This window comes from Abramis brama (genome assembly GCF_963993115.1).
Source record: "Abramis brama genome assembly, chromosome: 20".
NCBI lineage: Eukaryota > Metazoa > Chordata > Actinopteri > Cypriniformes > Leuciscidae > Abramis > Abramis brama.
Window position 1 is genome coordinate 21,640,470 of NC_139982.1, and position 16,408 is coordinate 21,656,877.

Below are 16,408 nucleotides of genomic sequence, written 5' to 3' on the forward strand. Positions count from 1 at the left end.
TGGTTGTGCATGAAAATCCCAGTAACTGAGCAGATTGTGAAATACTCAGACCGGCCCGTCTGGCACCAACAACCATGCCACGCTCAAAATTGCTTAAATCAGTTTCCCATTCTGACATTAAGTTTGGAGTTCAGGAGATTGTCTTGACCAGGACCACACCCCTAAATGCATTGAAGCAACTGCCATGTGATTGGTTGATTAGATAATTGCATTAATGAGAAATTGAACAGGTGTTCCTAATAATCCTTTAGGTGAGTGTATATATATATATATATATATATATATATATATATATAAAATTGTGATGATATTTCACAATATTGCTGTTTTACTGCATTAATAATCAAATAAATGCAGCCTTTGTGAGCATAAGGGACTTTTTTCAAAGACAATAAAAAATCTTACCAACACCAAACTATTGAACGGTAGTGTATGTTAGGAACAGTTTTAATTAATTTAAAAATGTATATCATTTTACAGATAATTTTCACATAATAAATATGGAAATCTTTGTTTATTCCACTTTTTGATTTAGATAATCATAGTTTTTCAATAATTAATATTTTGATGTTTGATGATTTTCTTGAAAGTCTGAAAGTCTGGGAAAATTGAAAGTCTGGGGATGGGTGTAATCCTATACCTAAAAGGCATTTCAAAAGTAGCAAATAATAAAAAATAACAGTGCCCAAAGTTGAAGAAATTATAAAAACACACATTGAAAAGAATTTAGCTGCTACCACTTTCTCTTTCTTTAGGTCTTCATGACCTTCAGCAGCCAGACCTCACTATAGCAGATGAATGGTAAGTACTTTTGAGTTGAAGCAAGAATATAAAAACATAACAGGCAGAAATATATCTTCTGAACACCGTCAGGACAACAGGTCCTGAAAAAACTGAAAACTTAGTTATGTGTCTTGCTAAGTTAAAGTTGGTTTACCCACTCAGGACGTATTGCGAGACAGATATTGACCCACACCACCGTAAGCTCACTCAGCTCCAGGCTGTGGTCCGATACCTGACTGGGAAAGAGCCTGACTTGGAGTGTGAGTTTTCCTCATCTGTGTTTTACCTTATTTTACAATATTTTCTATGCAGATGCTAAATACTCAATGCTTCAAACTTAGCTCTGCTAATCCCTGTCTTTTGCCTGTTGATTATAATTTGCCTGGTGTTTTCAGCTATTTTACATGTTTAACATGCAAGCAATTATCAAAAATACCATCCTGTATTGCTTAAGTACATATTTGAATTGTAATAGGTGACGAGATACTGCTACAGCAAGTTCTTTTTGATGCAGTGGTAACAGCACCACTGGAGGCCTACTGGACAGCGCTAACGCTAACCGGCTCTGGGTAAGAGGCTTTATTTAAGCTGTGTATGTTGTGCATTAGGCACCAACACAAAGCCAGACTTTTCTGTATGTCCTATAAAATCCCACTGTCATTTTGGAAAGATTGTTTATAGTCATTCTCCTTTTGCTTTTATCTCCCTATAGGGTAGATGAAGGCATGGAGTCAGCTTTCCTTGGAACCCGCTCTGGGCTCATGCGTGTGATCAGATATGCAGGAAGTGAGAAACGTGTGGGAAAGTGAGTGAGATATTGTAAAATCAACTTGATTGTTTTGGCTTTTAGTATGAATATGTTAGCCCTACTGTTATCTATAAGCTAGTGTGCGCCAAAACAATGACAAAATTTGCATTTAGAAGATATAAGCATTCAAAACTTACAGTCTCTTACTTCTGCCAATATGGATCAATGATTTTGTTGATATCACTGCACTTCAGCTTCTCATCAGATTTTCTGTCCAATCAAATGCTCTTTAGAATCTAAAGCTTCCTGCCCCCTACATTATAAATAGACACTGAAGCTGCTGCTGAAATCGGTCACTTGTTCACAAATTTACTATTTTCTACATGGTGAATGCTATTTTTAAAAAGGGGAGGAGCTTCTCGATATCCCCCGCCCAATCTTCCTGTGTCAGTGGAAGTTACGTCAACACACTGAATAATGCTGGGCGTTTCAAGGCATTTCAGTGAGCCTTTAACATTGGTAGCTGGACCAGATAAAACAATTTTTAGCATGATTTGAGATAAAGAAAAAACATTTACGATATTGTTGTCAGATTTTATTTTTCATTTGTAATATGTTATTGAAACAGTATTTTCAAAAAACATAGATTTTGGCCTTTCCCCAAATCTCCTGACACTTTGACCTAACAGGAAGTTCTTGACCCGTGTGGACAAAGAGAACCTCTTCACAGTGGATCACTTTCCAATTTGGTATCGCCTGGCAGCTGAGAACAAACCGGGTCAATTCTTCTTCTATGTCCCACATGATGATATAAACAAAGGTGCTTAAGTACTGATTATTAAATTTACTTGTAGAAAAGTCAAAGTTTACAGAAGGTTACAGTATCCTATAACAGTCTCCTATGTCATACAGGCAGGAACACTTTTGTGGCAATAACATCTGTGACAGTGACTGAAGGGAAAAGAACAGCTATTCATGGAGGTAAGATATCTGTCTGCCATAGTTTGAATTCTGAAATCTGATTTTACATTCAACATATAATGATTTAGCATCATTAATTATTAAAAATGGAGTGACCATATTTGAATTCTGTTTGGTCGATATTAAATATTTAATTGTTCATACTCATTTCACCTATTTTTTTCATTTTGATTACCTTAGTTGCAATCTAATGCTCATTAAAGTTAATCTTTAAAAATACAAATTTCAAAATAAATATCCATTTTCATATTGTACATCATAATGTAGTGATGTCATTTGTGTCGTCACTTGAATGTAATCACTTTAAAGCATTTAAAATGATTGATTTTAGTGTATAATTTTCCATTTATTTTGATGCAATCGTATAGAATTTTAATAACACAATGCTTATTTATTCATAAAGAGAAGCTTATTTATCATAATTATCGACCAGAATTTTAATATATGTACTTTAATATATTGAACATAGACAAACACATTTAAAATATAGTCTGTTTCTAAATTTGAGAAAAATATACTATTTAATATGCTATTTAACATATGATCGATAGCAGCCATAAGAAATCAAACGACTTGGTTTGTTAGGAAAATAGGAAAATATAAAAGATTACATGAAATCATATTCAACATTGCTTCGAAATGTTCCTTCATTTGATACCTTTAGTGAGTACCACTTAAGAATTAGGCCCTGTTTACACCTGGTATTGAGATGCGTTTTGGTCGATCGGATCACAAGTAGACGAGGGAGACACATTCCCGATTACACCCGGTGTTTTAATCTTTCTCTTTTGTCCACTTTCAACCACTTCTGTCCTGATTTCTTTGAGAGGAGGGACTTGTGGGTGGGTAATGTATGGGCCTTTTCAGGTCTTTCTTTCTAATTGACGAAATAATCTCACGCAATTTACATATGAACGCGAGAGAACATTGTGCTTGGTACATTTTTCGTCTTCAAACCAAATTTGGGTCTTCAGCTGGCAAAGTTTAAATCCCGTCTGGCTTGAGCGCTTCCCAAAATGTTTACGCATTAGGCCAGTAGGCGGAGAGCAGGAGGTCTTTTGTGGTTGTTCGAATGCATTTGACCACATGAGCGTCTACACTTCGAAAGCAATCCGGTCGAATGTGTTTTCGACTACCTCTGGAATTGGTCGAAAGTGGAAAAGCTCAAACCTGTGTTTAGCGTCGTCCACTTGTGTTCTGATCAACCAAAACGCATTTTAATACCAGGTGTAATCAATAGTTTTATATATTTTGTCTTTAATTAGTATGAGCTATAATTGCTCCTGAGCTACATTGGGTCTTTGCCCTCCAACTCTCCCTCCCAAACTAAACATTTATAAATCTATGTACATCAATGATAAAAAAAGCACCAATATAAACCCAATGAGTTCCTTATGTGCTTTAAACACACACTTCTGGAGGGAATGCCATCCACCCTACGCACTCAGTGGCTTCTGCTCCCTTTCCGATAGTCGGCATCAGATCCTCTTTTTCATCCGGCTCTGGTTCCTTGGCCACCATCAGTGGCTGTTGCTGCTGGCTGTTCCCATGCGTCAGCTGCTGATGTTCATTTGCGACCAGCGTTGCGTAGATGCAGCCGTAGGTGGCCGTTACCACCATCAGCACACACACCACTCCACACACCACCCCAGCTACCACCACTGTGGCCGTCGCTCGCCTCACACTCACAGGGCGGTAGCGCTGGCGGATGCAGTCTCCTGCTGGCTCGGCTGGGACCTGGTGACCCTCGGCAGCAGATGGGTTCCTGGTCTCGAGATAGAGGGGGTAACAGGGTCTGAACATCTCCATAGGGATACTGCGAAGATCCTTACCATGCAAATTAGAAGGAGAGGAGCAGTTGGCGGTATCTACACGGCCACCTATGGAATGACAAAAAAGATCAAATAAAATATTAAAATATAACATATTCATAAGTTTTAAATGCATTTTAAAGCTGTTAAATGTGTTTGTCTATGTTAAATATGTATGTGCAGCGTCTTTAAATGTATAGATTCATGGGTTTTATTAAGTATCTAAAAATTAGGACTAATTCCGGTAAGCTGATAAATATTTTCATGCTTTGGCTGATAACTAATAAGTGCCTAATAATTTAGACTATAAACTTTATTTAGATTATTTAGACTTTATTAGATTTTATTATTAATTAGTCTTTATTAGATTTACAAGTCTAAAAAATTTTAATAAAACAGTAAAAAAAAAAAAATTTGATTAATTTATTTAATCATTTAAAATGTATGTACACATATACACACACACACACACGCATATACTAATACATGGCCAATAATAAATTCTATATTATTTTGTAAATACATTAAAAATGAACAGTAAAAAAAATATACAAAATGCTTTTTCAATGCTACAAGTGAATTTAGACATCACAACATTATAATTGTATATACAAATAATATAAAAATGGATATTCATTTTGAGATTTGCTAAAGATTAAATTGAACTGTTATTAGTGTTTTTAAAGATGAAATTTAAGTGAGCATCAGATGATAGCAAAGGTAATCTTAATTAAATATTAATGTAGGATATGATTATGAACAATAAAAGATCAACATGGAACGAAAAATTTTATTCTATTTTCCATTTGCCTGTTACTGATCTTCTGGTGAAAACAACACCTCTCTGGTGATGTATGCCAGACTTCTCCAATCATTTAGTCCTCCTAAACTCCGCCCCTTTCTTACTATCAACTGCTACCGATGCATAGAACCACGTCCCCACCCTATATAAATCCGTTTTACTCTGATATATCACAATAAGGAACAAATTATCTGCTGCTACTTCTGTAACATTGTGACTTTAAATCTCTGAAATCTCTCTAAATCTGCCGATAACCGATATGGTACCAATATGTGCATCACTTATTTCCCGCAGTGATAAATGACCTCACTCACCTGTATACATGATCCATTCCAGCCAGTGCTTGAGTGGGATTAAGTTGCAGTTGCAATTCCAGGGGTTTCCGTCGAGCAGGAGGTGCTGTAGAGCAGTCGCTGGCTCAAGTGTGGTCTGCTGCAGGGTTCTCAGCTTGTTGCCCACAAGCGAGAGCCACACTAGGTTCTGAAGCCCATCCAGTAGGTGTGTGGGCATGGAGATGAGACTGTTTAAGGAAAGATCCAGGCGCCTAAGCTCAGTCAGGCCTTTGAACTGGTCTGGGTTCAGTTCCTTAAGCCTGTTGTCTCTTAGGACCAGCTCTGTTAGGCTGCCGAGATCAGAGAACAGATTGAAGGGGAGCCTCACAAGGACGTTTTCAGAGAGATCCAGGAACTCCAGGTTGTTCAGATGGGAGAAGCTAGAAGGAGAAACTGTAGAGAGCAGGTTTCTGGAGAGGTCTAGATGTAGCAGGCCACTGAAATTGGAAAAAGACCCAGGGTTGATGGTGGAGAGAAGGTTTCTGGAGAGGTCTAGATATGTCAGGATGCTGAGATTGGAAAAGCTCCCTGGTTCCACAATGGTGAAGTTGTTTTTTGAGAGGTTGAGGTAGCTTGTGTTGAAGGGAAGCTGGTCCAGGATGGAGTTCAAGGAAGCCAGTTGGTTAAGGTCACTGCAGTCTGTTTGGTTCACATTGCAGGAACAGCCTGATGGACAACTTGCGGATGTTCCACACAGGCTCAGAAGGATCATCAAACTCGAGGAAACTACAAGAAAAGGGAGAGGGTTAGGAAACTGTAAGAGTTGAAAAGATTGAGGATACTTATAATAAGTTGAGGGTCTTACTTAGAATGTTCATCCTGGTCAAATGCTGTTGTAACAGTTCCTCAGCAAACAGGAGCATCCACTAGTCTACACCAAATGAATGCCATGATGAATCCACCTGGAAATCTCCTGGAATTGCTGTAATTTTTACGATAATGGGAACAAATACCCTTAGAAGAAGATATTTTAGGAGGATAGGTCATATGGTGCATGCACAGCTGGTACAGATTAATTTATGATGGTACTAATAAGATGACTAAAATTAAAATGTAAAATGAATGCCCTGTGAAGGCTGAACATGAGGCAGACCTGAAATGGATTTGAGTCTTCAGAAGGAAAAGAAAAGAGTAAAAGAGAGTACTTTATATAAAAGCTGCCCAGAGGCCCATTGCTTTTTGTAAGAGCATAAAGCCTTGTGAAAAACTAGATGCATTTGAGGTTACTTGCTGTTATTCCTTTTTGCCCATCACATTTGCTGCATTAAACTATCACGGATTAAACTGTCCACACCATTAGATAATAAATCAGAGCTGAGAACGACATCCGCTTTATCAGTGAAAAGAGGATCAAATAGTGCATGTTGGAATGTCCACTTCTTGTAATTCATAAAATGTATGAAATATTTGTATATCTGATTAAACCGGGTTGTACTATAGATCTATAGAAGAAAAAAAGCTACGAACTAAGGTATGAACTATGGTATGAACTTAAGTTATACTAAAAACTGTTGAAATGAAAGCATTTATTCTGTGCAACAAAGTCTTAAATACTGAATGAGCACAAACAACGACCATTGCTTATTTAAACAAATCAGTGAGAAATGATTATGATTGCACTTATACTAAAAGCAAATCAGACCAGAAACATACCTTTCTGCAGTGCTCATCTATAGGTCCTCATAATTGCTCCTATCAAGGTAGAGTGAGCAAATCAACAGAAAATGAAAGAAACAATAGAAACGTACAGTTGTTCCTCACAGCTTGCAATTCCCAGTGTGTGTATGAGCGTGGGTCACATCGGTTAGTAGGACTAACATTAGAACAGTCTGTGCCAGAGAGAGAGAGAGAGAGAGAGAGAGAGAGAGAGAGAGAGAGAGAGAGAGAGAGAGAGAGAGAGAGAGAGAGAGATGGACTGAGGAGGGGGTAAAAGAGAAAAAACATCAGCTGATACAGCTTAGAAATGGGAGCCTCTTCATTTTTTTCATGACTCTTTTCCTGTAGCTTATGATATTGCATTAGGATTAATCATGTGATATAGAGCATAAACAAATGTTTTCCAGGAAAACATGAATACAGGGTTCTTACGTAAATATCTGGGAATTACCTGCACTGAAAAAATCATGGAAATTAATAAAATAGTACAATATTTAGGGAAATTACTTAATTGTTTTGTTATGATCAGCTCTAAAATATTTAATTGACTAGAAATTATGAATGCAATCTCTTTAAAATAGTTTTTTTTTAAATCCTGGAAATTCTGTAAAAAATATTGTAAATATTTATGGATTTTTTTTAAATCTGATATGAATGCAATCTCTGTAAAATACCTAATCTATTCCCATTGAATGTTTTCTGATTTTCCCCTTGTTATGTGCAGCTATTGGAATGCAAGCATCCCTGGACTTGCTGGAAAAAGTGTTCTTTTCAATTGCCAAACAAGTGAGTTTGACCTCAAACATATTCTTAAAATATTGTTAACACTTTACAATAAATCCATTTGTTTACATTAGTTAAGTACATTATTTAACTTGAACTAACAGTAAAAATTCGAACGCATTTTTTTTAAATCTTATTTAATGTTAATTTCAACATTTAGTAATACATTATTAAAATCAAAAGTTGTATCTGGTAATATTATTTAATGGACCTGAGCTAAGCTGTATTTGTATTAACTAACATTAACAAAGAATAATAGCAATGAATGGTTCATTGTTCATTTTAGTTAATGCATTAACTAATGCTAACTAATGGGACCTTATTGTACAGTGTTACCAAAATATTAATATTAAAGAAACATAATAATATAATATTGATTTTAAATAGAATGTTGATATTAAATATTTGTGTTATTTTCTTATTTCATTTACATATTTTAAACATTTTTACATTTGATACACAAATACAAAAATATACGTTAAAATATTCATATTATAAATGCATAGAGGTGTGAATTTGCTGTGTAGTGTAAAGGTAGACTGTGAATGACAACAATCTAGAAATATGAGATGTGGTTGTCCTGAAGGTCTTTGGTTAATGGTGTGTATCAGTCCCTGACCGCCTTACCCTGACAAATGAGCAAATAGTGTTTGTCACTGGAGGTTTCTAAGCGTACATGTACATGCTCACGTATGCAGGCCTCCGAGCAATTTATCACGATGCTTGCTACTTAGCAAACACTCTTTATCCAATGCGACTTGCCACATGACTTATTGTCCCTTCTGGGGTTTAAACCTAGGACATTTCAATCACCATCCCCGTTTCACACAAGGGCTCTTTTCTTGTCCTTTGTAATCGGTGCAACACACACACAAACCTACAAACAACTATCTGAATCACTTAACCTTTTGCTTCTCATTATTTTTTCTTCCCTTTTTTCCTGTCAGCCAAACAACACAGATGTAAGTATTGCATTGTTGTCTTCACTTGATTTATACATTAAAAGAAGCCAAAATGTACTTAGAAAGTACATTACACTAATATGGTACACTTTGGTGTCCTATTACTTTAGAACTTTACTAGGAGAAATAGTACTTTAGTAGTACTTTCTACTTTACTTGTAGAAATATTAGATAAACTGTTTTATAACATAAAATTGAGATATGAAAAACAGCTTGCACTGTAAAAAAATATTGTTGGTTTAACTTAAAGTAACCTGGTTGCCTTAAAATTTTGAGTTCATTGAAATAAAAAAGTTGAGTTAATACAATAAAGGAGATTGGTTTAATCAGCAAACTCAAAATATTATGTTATCTGAACCACATGAATTATCTAAGTTGATTTTATAAAAAAAGAATTTGTGAGAACAAATCATGAACAGATTTTTTTACAGTGTAGTTTTACACCTCAAATGTCTATATCCCCCTTGAAAATGGGATTTTGGTCTGTCAGAGGTCCAGTATCCAACAATTAAAATGGAAATAATTTTAACATAATAATTTTAATAATCTGTTCAACAAAAATTTGTTGTAAAATTATAATTTTTTTAGGTGAGCCCCGCATTTTGCATGCAGGCCTGTTACCACAAGATCACTTATTAAAGTAACAGTCGTTAAAACTGACTTCTCAATTTTTATTGTTGCACTCATAATTGTTAACTGTATTTATGAAGTTTAACCTTCAATCGTGTTACCCACGTTATCATATGAAAAATATTTTTCTTTAACTTATACGTTTGTCAATAACTACAAATCAGCATTTGTTCCCGTGTCAACTTCTCTTAGGCTAAATTTGCAACCGTCACCAATTCTTTTTTACTTGATAAATTGTATCTATTTAATTTCAATGTGATTTGATTTAATATTATTGCTATTAAAGAACACAAATTGAGACATGCATCAAGTTTTGCTAACATGGTTGCAAAATTATCTTTTTGTATGAAACCTATTTTTGACCCCCTGAAGACGATCAAAATTTGCTGAAAGTTTAGAACCTTCATTTGTTGACAAACAAAAAATGTTTTAGGCCCTAATTTACACCCTATTCATGTAAAGTACCATAATGTAACCTCTACACAGGTAACATAGTAATTTCACCACTGTAGTGTTTCCTAAATATAATGTATCCAATAAAATGCTCTTGTCCATTTACTAAAGCCCTTGCGGTTGTCTTCTTACTCTTTGCAGTGCAGTGATGTGGAGGGTATATGTCCTCTCAGCTGTGAGAGCATCGTGAGTGAAGCTGATTGACTTTTCTTTGTGTCATCTTTGGCCCTGACCCAAATGGCACACTTCATATGCACTTAGTCTTGTGGACTTACAATGGCCGCCGCATACACATCTCCACTAAGTCCACAAGTTCGTAGGGTGTCTCTTTTGTCATTTGTGGCCGATATGCACCATCGATTCGCACTTTTGTTGAGCCCACACTTAAGCGAGCTCCACAGCAGACTTCAAAGCTGCGTTACCTCACGAAACGTTAGCAGACCGCGAGTGTTTAGGGTGCCGTTTGGGACAGGGCCTTTTTGTAATCTGTGAATCATTGTTCTGAATCAGTTCATTTACACAAACCGAGTCACTGGAATGATTTCTGGTTCAGCAAGGGAGATTGTCAGTTCTAATCCAACTGTGTTTTTCACAGGATGTCAACTGTTACCTTATTGACAATAATGGCTTCATACTGGTCTCAAAGGAGAGAGGAGATGTGAGTATATAAAAACCAGTCTTTAAGTAAAATAAAATGTTTAAAAAAATCCCACTAATTATGACAAAATTGGACTAAAACAGGGGCTAGTTGTCACACTTTTTACTAATTTTTACTTAGCATAGATCTATTTTTGAAAGTTAATTTCTTACTTTCAAAAATAGCTTGAAATATTTATATAGACGGCTAATAGACAGATAGCTTGAAATATTTATTTAAAAGCTGTGGAACATTTCCATCATTATTCAACATGCAAAGTCACTGCTGGAGAAACCATTCATTTACTTTTGGGTTATGAGAAATGCATTGGCATGGTGAGCTGAGCCTTTCCCTGAGAATAGAAGCAGAAGATGGAAGATGGTTATCTGTTTTTTGTGATGGTTCTAGCTGCACGTTTCCTTGCCCAGGGGGTTAGATGTGAAGGGCAGGTGATGGGGATCTTCTCCCTTGAGGACTCAGTAATGTACCACAAGCTTGTCCTTAGAGCAAACAGATGGAGACCCAAATGAGACATTGATTGAGAGAATGAGAATTGATTTAGACTGCAGGGTAAAATTGGATTAGTTGAAAAAGGTTGCCATATATTTCATATATATTTTTTGGCCTTTTATTTATAGGACAATACAGTGCAGACAGAATATATTAGTGTTTAAATGGAGAGTGACATCATATATGCAACTGAATATAATGCCTGCATATATTATTGGAGTTTATAGTCATAGTAGTGTTTTGTGTGACAAAAAAATCCTTTCAAAGTCTGCATGAAACAGAAGGTGTTATAGTCTTTTCTTTCTATTGTAACGTTCAGTTGTAATCAAAACCACTGTTTCTTTACCTTTGAACTTGCGAACTATGCTTCCAACAGTGTCTCTAGGAACATTTCGTGCATCCGCTATCTATTTGTATCCTGTTCCTTGTTTGTGAAGGACGATGATACCTTCTCTTAACTTTTTGGACCATTCTTTTGACTTATTTCTAACATGCAATCAAATGTAACACTCAACAAACCTAGCTAGTTCAGATATTTCATGTGTTCTAGCTCAAGCACACCTGGTGCAACTAATGAAGCCCTTGATTATTTGCATCAGGTGTGCTTAAGACAACATCTGTTTAGCAGATTTGTGCTGTTGTGAGGGATTCTATTCAGGGGGTTGAATAATTTTAAGACTGCAGAAGTCATTAAAAGTTGCATTTTCAGTTAAATTTGGCATTTGTTGTGTTGAGCTATTTCAATCACTTTTGTTTGATTTGTTCATTGCAAACAGCTGAAAGTCTGTACATTTTGCCAATAAAACTGATTTGCAATGGGGGGAAAGGGCGGGAATTGATTTTGTCCATCAGAAATTGATTGGATCGTTGGATGTTTGTGGTTTGCTATCTCTGTGATCTCGTGATTGAGAGGTTGTCCCGCCCTCGCAACAGTAAACGTCACCAGAGAAGAGTGGAAGATGGGGAGGGGAAGATATTTAGATTAAAGAGGACCTATTATTCCCTTTTCATGCTTGAATGTTCAAAAAACACATTCTTCCCAGTCTGTCAGTAACGCTCTGTTTGTTTCCGATCTTTATGAAGTCCCTCCTTCCAAAAAGCGCGATGTGCTTTGATTGGTCGGCTGCACCAGTGTGTTGTGATTGGTCAATCAATCGGCGCGTTTTGGAAATAGCTAAGTTTTAGTTTCAACACACTACTAACGCAACTCAACCAGGCCCCGCCACCTTTTTTTTTAACGGTTTCATACAATTTAAAATGCAAATGCTGTGTATTTTGTTGCATGTCCATGTCTATATGATGACAATGGTCTCATACCATAACTGCAGCTGTTTGTAATAACATGTGCACTGCAGCTATGTGAGCAGTAGCCAGGAGATTAATGCTTATGGACTAATCCCAGATTGCCGTGGGTCAGGCAGGGCAGTTTCAGGCATCTGCTTGCACATCTGGATCACTGCACATCAGTCTGTATGTGAGCGTGTTGGTGTGTGTGTCTATTCATCTTGGGAATAGTTAGATTCATATTGTGTTATACTGTATATTAAACCCCAGAAGGGATCATAAGTAATCCCTCACTCTGTGTTGTAGTCTCTGTGTATGTTACTAATATATGTGATTTCTGTATTTCTTTTCACACAGGTTGGTAAATTCTTCGGGGAAATAGATGGATCTGTTATGGCCCAGTTACTAAAATCTGGCTTGTATAAAAGGTAACTGGACCCTTCAAATACCATTTTGAAAGAAATTAAGGTTTTTATTCAGCAAGGATGCATCAAAAGTGACAGCCATTTTAGATTAGGGTCCAAGTTTTCAACATTAATAATAATAAGAAATGCTTAATGAGCAGCAAAACAGCATATTTGTGTGATTTCTGAAGGATCATGTGACACTAAAATAGAAAACAACTATTTTAAATTATAATGATATTTCACAATATTACTGTTTTTACTGTATTTTTGATTAAAGAAATGCAGCCTCGGTGAGCATAAGAGAATTTCAAAAACATAAAAAAAAATCTTACCAACCCAATTTTATATATATATATATATTTTTTTTTTATTATTATTTATTTATTTATTTTTACAAAAAATATTTCATATATAAATTAAATAATTTCTTACATAGACTGAAGTGAACATTTCTGAGAGATAATGGGGGATATATAATTCATAATGTTACTTAAGTTTAGATCCCAAGCAAAATCTATTGCTGATTTAATATAATAAAACATAATAGAAAAAAGGAATTTTTGGTGACTAATTCCTTTAAAGTTTGATGGGACTTTAAAAATGTGAACATGAGGAAATGCTCTTCTATATTGTTCTATAGGGTGACTCTGTATGACTACCAGGCCATGTGTAAGACCGTCCATCATCACACTAGTGGAGCTCGACCACTGCTCAGCGTATGTACACCTTAGCATCTATTAGAGAGAAACATCTTTATAATGTAGTCTTTAATGTGCTGACACTCCACCTCTGTTCACCTCACAGCCTTTCTATGGTCTGCTGGCGTTAATAAAGTGGTTCTTCTCACATTTCATGATGTAAGTGCTGTTTGAGCTTGTGCCACTAGAAGGAACATGAGCTATTTTAATTCATTTGAAATGAATTCATTTAATTCTCATATCTAAACTTTCAGGTTTCTGTTGGAGTTCAACATCTGCGGACTTTGGCATAACGACTATGTAGTGGATGGTAAGTTAAAAAGTTATTTTACAGTCCTGTTTCGCATGAACACACTACTGTATGTACTTATTTTAGTAATGACACTGAGTAATAACTAGGTACTAACCATGAACATACCCCTAAACCTTAACTTAACCCATTTAGTTACCTTACATTACTCAGTACTTTTGTGAGTAAGTACACAGTAAGTACATTGGAAGTACACGTACTGTAAAATAAAGTGCAACCAAAGTTATGAAGGATGTAAGTAAAACTGCTGAAATTGGGATCCCAATATAATCAAGAGGACTTGCGTCGTGTCATGATGTGTTTGTGGTTCACGGACACTTCAAAAATCCTCAAACATATAAACATCATCTCCATCTCCATGTTTTCGTATCATTTAATGTCATCTTATGTAGTGTCTGTCATTCTCCATTTCCATTGTTCATCCCTTTGCTGTAATTGTTTCTCATTGACGCTGTGCAGCTAAAGCTGGGTTTCATGCTGGTAAGTGTGCTGAGTGTGTACATGTCCTTCATCTAGTTTGAGCCTTTCTATAGCCAAGATTGGCTTAGAATGCCAACTTTGATCCTGAGATTGGAATTTGTAGGTAATGAAACGCCTTAGTCATCTGTAGTGCTTTTAGTATAGATCTAGGTTTTCTATGGTTTTCTAGACAAAATGTAAGTAGTAAGCTAGTCTGAAAGTTTAGGAGATCCTGATTTATTTTGCGAGAATGGGGAAGGAAGCATTTCAAATAGTTTCATCCAACATCCAACCAGAGGTTTTCAAACTTTTTAATGCCAACATCCACCAAATATAATGTGTAACATATATAACGTGTATGTATATAACATTTGGTGAATATAATAATTTTAAATTACCTTTTTTTTTATCTGCAATTTTGTATAATTTTTCTTCTTGTTTTTATTTATATGATTTCATGAAATGAATTGCATATATATATATATATATATATATATATATATATATATATATATATATATATATATATATATATATATATATATATATATATATATTCCAATATTATTGTTAAAACCCCAGTTTAAAAACCTCTGGTCTACACACAGACTTCATGAAGTACTTATCTATCGGTTATAATGAAAATCTTGTCTTCTCCAGCACACAAACAGAAGAAGGTGGAACTAAATCAGCCTTGTAACACAGAATATCCCAGCTTCATGTATGACACGTCCATCAGAGAGACCAACAGCATCATCAAATGTGGCCGCTGTCAGAAGTAAGTCTATCAGTCTATCAGATTGTCCTCAGGTTGGTGGGTTTATACTAGTAACAATTTGTCAATTCATCTCTGTTTCAGGATGTTTGTCCTACAGCAGGTTCCTAACAGTAACCTGGTCGTGCTGGTGATCCAGGCTGACTGCGACTGCTCCCGACAGTACGCTCCCATCACACTCATGCCCAAAGAAGTCAAATATATCCTTCCATGATGATTGCCTTGTCTTTGAAATGTTGTTTTGGTTCAACCTTGTTTGAAACTGAAGTCTTCTTAACTTCTTTGAACATAATTCCACAGTTAAATGCAACAGGATGAAATCTCAGAAGGTTCGCAGACGACCCGAGTCTTGTCACGCATACCATCCTCATGTAAGCCACCCTGTTCATACAGTTGAACGAGTCAGAATATATAGGCCTATAATATATAGTGGCAGACTCGATGACTGGCACAGATTTGCAGAAAATTACCGTCGTTTGGCAAATAAATGGTTTTCCGACAGTTGTATATACGTATTCCCCAAGTACAAATGACCATTTTATTGCATTGTGTTCTTGCAGGAAAATGCCAAGGATTGTGGTGGAGCATGCAGTATAGCAGTATCTCTCACACTGTACTTCATATGTCTGGCTATCTCATTGGCCCTCCGCTGAATAATAAAACATCCTTCTGCCATGACCGCTGTCCCACAGTGGACCCAAAGCACACCAAACAGGACACTTTTGATCATCAACTGTGGATCTCTAAGATGAGGAATTCAACCAGGTTTACATAGGATTTATTACTATTTAAATGGATAGTTTACCCAAAAATGAAAGTCATACCGCTTTGGAACTACATGAAGAAGACTGATGATGACCGAATTGAGTGAACTATCCCTTTAACATGCTTCATACACAGCAGTTCTGCCCCTACTGGACTCACTATGACACTGCACAGATTATATTTTTCTCAGTGGGAGCAACAGCGAGAGATATAATCTTAGATTGTCTCGTGTGACTTGATGTTATACATCAGTTCTGCTATTCTCTTAATTTTTTTTTAATAATATGTTTAGGAATACAATGAATGTTTTAAAGAAAATATAGAGCAGTCGCAGCTGTTTATCTTCACGATGGTTGCTACTTTTTTTCATTGAACCATTTTCTGAAACTCAGTAATGAAAAGCAATCCATATGTTGTGTAGGATGGATACAGTTTAATATTTTTTTTTAAAAACGAAATTATATATGTGTGTATTTTAGTATCTGTATGTTTATTGATACAAAACCAATAGTTTTTTAATATGGCTTGATAATGGTTTAAATGTTTTACGTGAGTACAGAAAATAGCGAATGAGGATGGACTTGGTGTTTGTGTGATTAAAAAGTACGGCAAGTGTGAATAA

The 16,408-nt window shown here is 35.8% G+C and overlaps 2 protein-coding genes across 5 annotated transcripts in view; one reads left to right on the forward strand and one right to left on the reverse strand.

The window, feature by feature from the left end:
• cacna2d4b (calcium channel, voltage-dependent, alpha 2/delta subunit 4b) overlaps positions 1 to 16,408 on the forward strand; it is a gene marked incomplete at its 3' end in the record, with an annotated part of 32,333 nt that extends 15,925 nt beyond the window's left edge. For 2 of the 4 annotated variants that reach the window (XM_084095169.1, XM_084095170.1), the window contains 19 exons: positions 756 to 801; positions 946 to 1,043; positions 1,259 to 1,352; positions 1,496 to 1,588; positions 2,221 to 2,351; positions 2,444 to 2,512; positions 7,838 to 7,899; positions 8,844 to 8,858; positions 10,083 to 10,127; positions 10,537 to 10,599; positions 12,730 to 12,800; positions 13,420 to 13,495; positions 13,584 to 13,636; positions 13,732 to 13,787; positions 14,247 to 14,267; positions 14,907 to 15,024; positions 15,106 to 15,221; positions 15,310 to 15,392; positions 15,582 to 16,408. In XM_084095169.1, coding sequence (XP_083951295.1) covers positions 756 to 801; positions 946 to 1,043; positions 1,259 to 1,352; positions 1,496 to 1,588; positions 2,221 to 2,351; positions 2,444 to 2,512; positions 7,838 to 7,899; positions 8,844 to 8,858; positions 10,083 to 10,127; positions 10,537 to 10,599; positions 12,730 to 12,800; positions 13,420 to 13,495; positions 13,584 to 13,636; positions 13,732 to 13,787; positions 14,247 to 14,267; positions 14,907 to 15,024; positions 15,106 to 15,221; positions 15,310 to 15,392; positions 15,582 to 15,674 — 1,403 coding nt within the window. Of the gene's footprint in view, positions 1 to 755; positions 802 to 945; positions 1,044 to 1,258; positions 1,353 to 1,495; positions 1,589 to 2,220; positions 2,352 to 2,443; positions 2,513 to 7,837; positions 7,900 to 8,843; positions 8,859 to 10,082; positions 10,128 to 10,536; positions 10,600 to 12,729; positions 12,801 to 13,419; positions 13,496 to 13,583; positions 13,637 to 13,731; positions 13,788 to 14,246; positions 14,268 to 14,906; positions 15,025 to 15,105; positions 15,236 to 15,309; positions 15,393 to 15,581 lie in introns of those variants that run through there. The other 2 variants (XM_084095171.1, XM_084095172.1) reach the window with 2 other exon arrangements.
• lrtm2b (leucine-rich repeats and transmembrane domains 2b) lies at positions 2,112 to 7,259 on the reverse strand. Its single transcript, XM_084095174.1, has 4 exons — positions 7,111 to 7,259; positions 6,263 to 6,379; positions 5,440 to 6,183; positions 2,112 to 4,392 (listed from the first exon to the last, which is right to left on the reverse strand). Exons 2-4 carry the CDS (start codon positions 6,318 to 6,320, stop codon positions 3,914 to 3,916), a joined length of 1,281 nt encoding a protein of 426 aa, XP_083951300.1. The 5' UTR covers positions 6,321 to 6,379; positions 7,111 to 7,259; the 3' UTR covers positions 2,112 to 3,913.